This window comes from Prenolepis imparis, unplaced genomic scaffold, assembly GCF_030444845.1.
Source record: "Prenolepis imparis isolate NDT839.2.m4 unplaced genomic scaffold, iyPreImpa1.0 SCAF_5, whole genome shotgun sequence".
In the NCBI taxonomy this organism is placed as follows: domain Eukaryota; kingdom Metazoa; phylum Arthropoda; class Insecta; order Hymenoptera; family Formicidae; genus Prenolepis; species Prenolepis imparis.
Window position 1 is genome coordinate 19,555,819 of NW_028141163.1, and position 9,687 is coordinate 19,565,505.

The 9,687-nt window shown below is 43.9% G+C and overlaps 2 protein-coding genes across 2 annotated transcripts; both read right to left on the reverse strand.

Annotated features, from left to right (window-relative positions):
• Positions 1 to 454: 454 nt before the first annotated feature.
• Positions 455 to 4,162, reverse strand: LOC145936501 (uncharacterized). The gene has a single exon (XM_083038755.1). It carries the CDS (start codon positions 4,160 to 4,162, stop codon positions 455 to 457), a length of 3,708 nt encoding a protein of 1,235 aa, XP_082894881.1.
• Positions 4,163 to 4,877: 715 nt separating this feature from the next.
• Positions 4,878 to 5,300, reverse strand: LOC145936502 (uncharacterized). Its single transcript, XM_083038756.1, has one exon. The coding sequence runs from the start codon at positions 5,298 to 5,300 to the stop codon at positions 4,878 to 4,880; it is 423 nt and encodes a 140-aa protein (XP_082894882.1).
• Between the last annotated feature and the right edge of the window lie 4,387 nt (positions 5,301 to 9,687).

Below are 9,687 nucleotides of genomic sequence, written 5' to 3' on the forward strand. Positions count from 1 at the left end.
CGTAGGCTGATATTTCGAGTCAGCTGATTGTCGCCGAAAAGGGACGGCGAGAGACGCGTGCGGCGAGACGCGCAGCTTTGAAAAAAACGCGTAAATACGAGAAACGGATATATCGACGATGCGGTGACTTCGGCGAAAGCTATTTATAAATGAAAAGAGACAGAAAATATAGGACGAAATTACTTATTTCGCTACTAAAGAAATTGAAATCATCGCTTGCTTAAATGCAGTTTACGACCGAAAATGATATGAAATACAGAAATAGAATTAAGTATTAACATTACCGCCCGCATCAGGGGCGTGACAGGCGCCGCTGATTAATTACGAGAAATGAAAATGAGTGAATGAGATATAATTATAGTGAGGATGAATGCTGACAATTGCAACGGAAAGAGCGAACACGTAATAAATGAAATAAAACAAGAAAGAAAGAGAAAGAGAAAACCGAGTGATCTCAGTTCGCGATGGGAAGCGGACAGAGTTTCACGATCGGTCGTTTGAATACAGAAGCTGCTGTGCGGACTGTAACGACGCGTACGCGACCGTCGGAACCTGGATGCAAATCGGTTATGCGGGCGAGAGGCCACTTGGCAGGTGGATAGCGCTCGTCAAGGACAAGGACGAGATCTCCGATTTGAAGTGACCTGGTCGATAGATGCCATTTGTTCCTTGTCTGCAAGCGTTGTAGATACTCCGTGGACCATCGAGTCCAGAATCTGTCCAGCATTTGGCGCAGGAGTTGCCACCGTGATAGGCGAGAGATCGGCACTTCGTTAAGAGGCGGCTCTGGTAGGACGATTAGAGGTTCGCCAATAAGGAAGTGCGCTGGAGTAAGGGCGCTGACATCCGCAGGATCGTCGGATAATGTTGACAGTGGTCGTGAGTTGAGCACTGCTTCTACCTGAGTAAGAAGAGTGCTGAATTCCTCGTAGGTCAGGATGGTATCGCCCAGAAGTCGTCGAAGATGGTATTTTGAGGATTTGACGGCGGCTTCCCATTTGCCTCCGAAATGCGGAGCGGAAGGAGGATTGAACTTCCACTCCGTTCCGTCAGCGGCGAGTAAATTTGCGAGCTCTGCGGCGTTCTTGGATGCAGAATCGAACAGACGTCGGAGTTCAGCGTCAGCTCCAACGAAATTTGTCCCGCAGTCGCTGGATAGAATGGCACAACGTCCTCGTCGGGCGATGAACCGTCGATACGCTGCTAAAAAACCTTGTGTGGAGTAATCCGTCGCGAGATCAAGGTGAACAGCAGAGGTGGAGAAGCAGATGAAGACGATTAAATATGCCTTGTATGTTCTGGACGCTCGGCCTCGCCAGGTGCGAAGCGTGTAAGGTCCAGCGTAGTCAACGCCGGAATGCAAGAATGGGCGCGTCGGTGTGACACGCGATGTGGGAAGAGAGCCCATCATCTCCTGAGCGGTGGCCGCTCGATGTCGAGCGCATCGGACGCAGCGGTGGATGAATGAGTTGACGGGAGAACGTCCTCCGAGTATCCAGAAGTGCTGTCGCAGAGTAGCTAGAACGACCTGAGTTCCGCCATGCAGAGTTCGATGGTGAATATCTGCAATGACAAGTCGTGAAAATGAGGAATCTCGAGGAAGGATGGCAGGATGTTTTCCATCAGGATCGAGTAACGCATTCTTCAATCGTCCGCCGACGCGAAGAACTCCTTCAGAATCGACGAACGGAGCCAGCTTGAGAAGTGGATGCGTGCTTGAGAGTGACGTTTTCGTCGAGCAGATTTCGAGCTCGCGACTGAAGTAAGCTCGTTGCGTGTCCTTGACCCAAAAGGTTCGAGCTCGAATGATCTCTTCAGGGTGTAGAGCTCGTGAAGACTGGTGATTGGCCTTCTTGAGGATGGCGACGCTGCGCAGGATCCATGCGGTGATGCGGAGAAGGCGCTCAAAACTGGAAAATCGATCAATGAGATCCCAGCATGAAGATGTTTTGCTTACCGCAGTTGCGAGAACTCGCTGAGACCGCCTTTCTTCGAGGTTGATGGCATCGTCGATTAGAGGGGCGGTGGATGGCCACCCCACTGAAGGTCCTTGAAGCCAGGCAGGTCCACGCCACCACAAGGAATATGATTGCAACAGGCTTGGAGAGAGTCCGCGAGAGACGCAGTCGGCTGGATTTTCGCTGCCGGCGACGTGATGCCACCGAGCATCTGGAACGAGCTCCTGGATGACGGCAACTCGATTGGCGACGAACTCCTGCCATTGTGAAGGATGTCCTCGTATCCACGCCAAGGTGACGCTGGAGTTGACCCAAAGATGAGCAGGCACGTGTTGCAGATTGAGAATGCTGCGGATGCGAGCAAGCAGACGAGATAGAAGAACGGCTGCTGCAAGCTCCAGGCGAGGAATGGTCTGCTTCTTGAGAGGCGCCACTTTGCTTTTAGCGACGAGAAGAGTGACCTTGGCGTCCGCGAAGGTCTGAATGGTGCGGATATACAGCACTGCGCCGAGAGCGTCTTGCGAGGCATCCGAAAATCCGTGAAGCTCGAGACCTTGAATATGAGACGATGTGCCGAGCCATCGAGGAATTGAATATTCAGAAACTCCTCGCAGATCCTCGTCCAATCGAGTCCATTGCTGTGCGAGAGAAGGAGGCAGCGGATCATCCCAGTCTTTGTTCAATTTCCACAGCTGTTGTATGAATATCTTGCCGAGAATGGTCACAGGAGCGAGCCAGCCAAGTGGATCAAAAAATTGCGCTATCTTGGAGAGAATGGATCTTTTAGTGAGCTTGACGATCGGATCAGAGCGATTGACGTGGAATTTGAAGCAGTCCGATGCTGGATGCCAAGTGAGACCTAGAGTTCGAGCTTCTGACTGAAGCTCCCGAGGTGAAGAGCACGGTGGTGAGTCCGAGATGCCATGAAGAATGTCGTCGTTGTTGACTGACCACTTCTGAAGCTTAAAACCGCCCGCCCTGAGGAGCTCGGTTAACTGACGAGCTTTAATCTGTGCGTCCTTCGGAGTGTCCGCACCTGACAGCACGTCATCCACGTAGATCGCCGTCCGCACTATGTTGGAGGCTTGCGGATAGACGCGTTCTTCATCCGTGGCGAGTTGCTGAAGAACTCGAAGAGCGAGATAAGGCGCACATGTCAATCCGTACGTCACGGTAGTAAGCTGATAGCTGCAAGGCGAATCTGAGGTGCTCCAGAGAATCTGCTGATGACGCCGGTCTTCAGAATGTATCACAATTTGCCGATACATTTTTTCGATGTCGGCGGCAAAGGCGAAGGCGTGCATCCTCCAGCGTAGGATGACTGCATCCAGATCTAGCTGAAGTTTCGGACCTGCGTGTAGACACTCGTTTAGTGAGACGCCAGTGCTAGTAGGGGCTGATCCGTTGAAGACCACACGTAACTTGGTGGTCGAGCTGGTCTCGCGCAGAACTCCGTGATGCGGCAAGTAGATTGGCGTGGAATCGCATGGAGAAGTGGAAGAGATTGGTGTCATGTGACCCAGATCGGCGTACTCCTGCATGAAATCCGAGTAGAGCTTCCCGAAGTCCTCGTCCCATCGAATGCGCTGACGAACTCTCGCGAAAGACCGTAAAGCCGATGAAAAGGACTCGCCCAGGCTGGAGGCCGCTGAGCGAAAAGGCAAGCGAACGATGTATCGTCCAGTCTCGTCCCGAGAGTGCGTGATGCGAAAATGATTTTCGCAGGCTTGTTCATCTGGAGTGAGACGGGGAGTGATGGATGGAATGATGTCCTCTTGGCTCCAGAATTTCTGCAGCGCGTCATGAAGATTCACATCTTGCCGCTTACAACACGAAACTCTCGAAGGTAACTTGGATGATGATGACTTGGTGTTGATAGGCCCTGAGACAATCCAACCCAAGGTTGTATGTTGAGCTACGAGCGAGTTCAGCGATTTACGTCTGAAGTCGTCGAGAAGCAATGAGCCGTAAACATCGGATCCAAGGAGGATGTCGACGGGGCCTGGTTTAGCGAAGTCAGGATCAGCCAACTGCAAGCCTTCCAAATGGTTCCACGAGGCCGTCACTTTGTTGGATGGTATTCGACCAGCGGCCTTCGGAAAGACGAAGGCTGAGACAGACAGCTCCGTTGAAGGATCATAACGAGATCGCTTCAAGGTCACGACATCTCGAGATACTCCGATGTGGTGATCGCCGACATCCATGATTGGTACCGAAGCACGAGTTCGAGGAAGGCGTAACAACTGCACCAGTGACTCCCGAACAATGGAGATTTCGGATCCTTGATCGAGAAGTGCTCGTACCTTGATCCCGTTTCCTTGTGAGTTGATCAGCGTGACGTATGCAGTGGGTAACAGCACCTGAGAACACGCTGGATGAGCAGCAGCGGTATGAGTATGTACGGCAGTTGAGCTTGAGGCTCCGGAAGACGGCGTAGTGACTGATGAGTTCGCTGAAGACGTACTTGAAGAGATGCCCGCGATCGATGAGACCTAGGAGGTCGCAGCGGTGTCGCGATGCAGCAAGGTGTGATGCTGGCCTCTGCATCTCCGACATCGCTTGAGAGATCGACAGTCGTTGAGCTTGTGTGAACCGAGACAATTGAAGCAGAGTGATTTTCGAGTCACGAGGTCTTGTCGCTCAGTCATCGTTTTGGATGCAAAGTCCGGACACGATGCGACGTAATGAGAAGCACCACAGCAGGAACAGCCAGGTTGGTTGATGACAGCGGCGTGAGAGCGAACTGACGTCTTGGATTTGCTGCATAACTTCTGCGATGAGACGGCCGTCGGGAAAGACCGAGACTGCACGGATTCCATCGCGCGGATCCGTCCTTCCAGAAAGCACTCAAGCTGCGCGAAAGTTGCGAGTTCGTGCGACGTTCCTTGTTCGAGTTCCCAAGCTTCGAGAGTTTTTGAGTCAAGACGCCAAGTGATGAAATGTACGATGATGAGGTCCCATTGGTCCTCCGAGAGACTCCAAAGCTCCTAGCACCTCCTTGACCGTCGAGAGAAGTGACTTAAGCTCAGAGCTTGATTTTTGTGCTATCGGCTTGATGTTAAATAGCCGGTCGAGATTGGTCGTCACGATCGCGCGTCGATTCTCATATCGAGCTGTTAGCGCTTCCCAAGCGCGCGAGAAACCTTCCCCTGTCACGGGGATGTTAGCGATGTAGCGCGCCGCTTCACTGGTCACTTGCGATTTCAAATAATGCAGCTTCTCTACTGCTGGTATGTCCTTGTTGCAACTCACCATGGACTTGAAGAGATCACGAAAGGACGGCCACTCAAGATACTCGCCGGAGAACTTCGGCAGGCTAATCTTCGGCAACGCTCGACACATGCTTGACGCAGACTCAGAATCCTGGACGTTATCCCGACGAGTGGGAAGAGAATCTCGAAGAACCAGGATACTCGCACGAGAATCGTAGTAAGCCTCTTCGCAGGTCGTATACTTCACTGGTAAAATAAATGTGCTTACGAGTTTCTTCTGTCAGAGCGCCAACAAGCTTATCATGATAATCTTGGAATCGCTCCCAATAACTATCGAGAGATTTGACTCGGGCTTCAAGGTTGTGATGATTTATCTTGTCGCTTCCGAGTTTTTGCACGTTGATGAGAGCGCGAGATATGAGGCCAAAAAGATTGTTTTGTTTCTCGACGATCGTTCCGAAGGTTGTTGCCATCGTGGGTTGTTGACGTGAAGGGTCACGAGAACAACTGTTCAAATTTCACCTGAGGTAACGGTCACTGATAACGGCCGATGAAACTAATGTCAAATGCACAGGTTGCACAATTGATGTAAGATGCAGCGGTCAATGCGCGATCGAACGCGAGCGCAATCGCGGATATGCGCGAGAAGAAGTTATGAGAGAATCGCTGGTCGCGTGTGAGACCGCGACGAATGTTCGAGAGTTAAGAACGATACGCGATCGAAAGATTATCGATCCGGCTCGAAGGACCAAATGTTAAGATATAGATAAGGATCGATGCACTCACACAAAATTAAGAGACGTTCTTGTGAAAGACACTGAGCGTTTATTAGATAAACCTTTTAATACGAGTAACAAATTATTCGAGACAATTCGATACGAACAATCAAGCTATAGACGCGCGATGATACTCGGAAGAAAGTCGATCAAGGACTGATGATTTAAACAAACCGAACGATCGAGAAAGTCGAATTCGTTGGATATAGCCGCATAGGCTGATATTTCGAGTCAGCTGATTGTCGCCGAAAAGGGACGGCGAGAGACGCGTGCAGCGAGACGCGCGGCTTTGGAAAAAACGCGTAAACACGAGAAACGGATATATCGACGATGCGGTGACTTCGGCGAAAGCTATTTATAAATGAAAAGAGACAGAAAATATAGGACGAAATTACTTATTTCGCTACTAAAGAAATTGAAATCATCGCTTGCTTAAATGCAGTTTACGACCGAAAATGATATGAAATACAGAAATAGAATTAAATATTAACAGAGTGAGACGGTAATTTTAATACACGTGTATTAACAACTGTAAATTTAACAAATCTAAGTAGTTTAACAAATATAAAAATGTCATTTGCTGATCCTCACTTTAAAATAGTATAAGATCCGCCAATGCTATATAATTTTATCTAATCATACAATTCTAATTTATAGGTATTTTTAAACATTTTTTAAAGTTTAGATCGGAATCATATGCGGTTGTAGAAAAACAAGGTCTAATCAATTGCGTTGAATCAAGGCAAATTTTGATGCAAATAACTTTACGCCAGTGAACTCTTGTCTAGACTTTTGCAACATACACCAGAGAATAGACTTCTTCTAAGTGATTTAGATGGAACTGACTTTTTGCTGCAACAATTAGCTGTTTTTGTAAATTGGCCCTGCGCATGCGTGTTGTTGTAAACTGACCCTGCGCATCCGTGTTGTCTAGGGATATTGCATTGCGAATATTGAGCAAAGTTTATTTTAAAATTACAGAGAAAATATTAATATTGCTGTATTAATAATAGACCGTCAATCACCGTCAAACGATTCTACATCAATTTATGTGAAAAAAATTAAAATTATTACTATGAGGGGTGCTAACTGAAAAAAAGTTACTAGCAAAATTTGTTATAAACAAAGATATAATTAAACTAATTACCGTCAAACGTTTATAATGGACCATCATTGACCGTCAAAAGACCATCAAACGATTGCATCCAAAAGAAATCGAATCGGTTATAGATGAGGTGCTAACTATATGGAGCCGTATAATGTTACACCAATGACATATATATATAGACGAAGCATTGCTATACTTTTACTGTAGCAGCGAGTGAAGCCGGAAATTGGCAGAATACGACAGAGTGAGATAGTTGTTTTGACACTCTTCTTTCTCACTCTATTTTCTTAGTCTTTCTCACTCTATCTTTTGGCTGTCATGACAGTATACTTGACAGCTTTGACAGCTAGAGGGTGGCCATATTCTCTTCTGTACGATAGAGTGAGAAAAAAGAGTGTCAAAACAACTATCTCAATCTGTCGTATTCTGCCAATTTCCGGCTTCACTCCACAGATGGAATGCTTCGTCTATATATATATATATATATATATATATATATATATATATATATATACAGGGTGTAACTAAACAAACGTATACGAAGCACACCATCAGGTGCAGGACAACAAACTAAATCGAAAAGTCCTGAGCCATTTTTTTATCTGAGCTTTATTTTTTACGCTATAAATTGTTAAAGTTTGCCAATCAGTGCGTGGCTACAACGGAAGGCAGCGTAGGCGCCGCCTACTGGGTGGGGAGCGCGGGATCGGAGAGTAGCGAGACAAAGTGGGGCGAAGCGAATGTAGCATGTCTCTGCTCTTTTTTGTACGTTTTGCGTAGCTCTTAAAATTTGATTATTCTCGATACTCTCGGCAGTGTGGAATATTTAATTTTTCCATCTCGTTAGCTGTCTCCATATTTGTGTTTAGAAATACTTTTTCTTTGAAGAGAAAGGTCACATGAGTTGTAGTCCGGAGATCGAGCAGGCCACGGACTAGTACTGAATCCTTCCCATCCTTGAGGAAAATTTTTATCGAAGTAATGGCAGATGATACTTTTGAATAAGATTCATTGAAATTAATATTAAGGGGATCCTAGTCGGATGGTCGAACTCCGATAGGTTAGCACCACACATATCCAAACATATACACGTATACACATATACACACGATAGGTTAGCACCACACATATCCAACATATGCACATATGCACACATATGCGTGAAAATGTTTTTAATATATAACTTTTTTATTAGACTTGCAATCTCACTTTTTATTGTTTACTAATATTTCTTCATGTTAACCCTATCGCGTATACTATATTTTATGCACAGATAAACTGCAGAACTATTTTTATTAAATAAGTATTGTTACGAGCTGACATGAAAGAAGCCGATAACAAAACTGTAATTTTTGATTTTTATATGATTTATATATGGAATTATAGCTAACGCTGTCCGTTTTTATAAGTACTTTAATCGTGGAAAAGGATTTATTGTATAGTCAATAAAAAGATATCCCAAAATAATAAAGTTGGTTCTGCCGTACCGACAGAACTAACTTTAGGATCCGACTAGGATCCCCTTAAAAGTGGTTCCAATAATTGGACTTAAATATTAAATTTATTTTAAGCGCAAAGTATGTTTTTATTTTTAACATATTTAACAAAAAAAAACTTTCTTGATGCATGAAAACATTATAATACATATGTATGTAGTAATGACTACTTTTATTAAGATTTTTAGTCTTGATGTGTGAACATGATATAAAAATTAAGCCCTGAGAGTAGAATACAGTATTGAAACTGAGATAGCTATCTTCACAATTTCGATAGATTTTATTAAACTACGCAATAAAATAATAATTATAAACATTTGTATAATAATAAAATAAAAATAAATAATAATATAAATTATAATAAAATTAAACATATTTATAATAATAAAATGAAAAGTAAATAATAATATAAATATAATAATAAAATAAAAATAAAGATTTTTTAAAAATAAATATTGAATTTATAATAAATATAAATTTATAACAAAAAATAAATTTATAATAAAAATAAATATTTTCATAATAAAAATAATTTTTATGTGTTAACAAAATAATTATTTAACTAAAATTAAAGAAATTGTTCGAAATGAGTTCCTCCCACTTCGATACATATTTCTGCTCTTTTTTGTACGTCTTGTGTAGCTTTTTGTATATGATGATGTTCAATTCTTTGGACAGTGTGGAATACCAATTCTTCCATTTCGTCTGCGGTTTCAATGTTGTTATTTAAAAACACTTTTTCTTTAATCGCTCCCCAAAGATAAAAATCACATGGGTTGAAGTCCGGAGATCGAGCAGGCCACGGAGTTATTGAACCTTTTCCAAACCATCCTTGTGGAAAATTTTCATTAAGATAACGGCGGACGATACCTTTGAATAAGATTCATTGATATTAATACTAAAAGTGATTCAATAGATAATTAGACTTAAATGCTAACTTCTAAATGCAAAATGTATGTTTTTACTTTTAACATATTTAATAAAACTTTCTTTATGAAAACAAATTATACACAATACACATGTATGTAATAAATACTGTTATTAAAATTTTTAGTGTTGATGAAGCACGATATAAAAATTAACCTTTAAGGGTAGACTATAATATTGAATCTGAGATAGCAATCTTAACTAATTTTG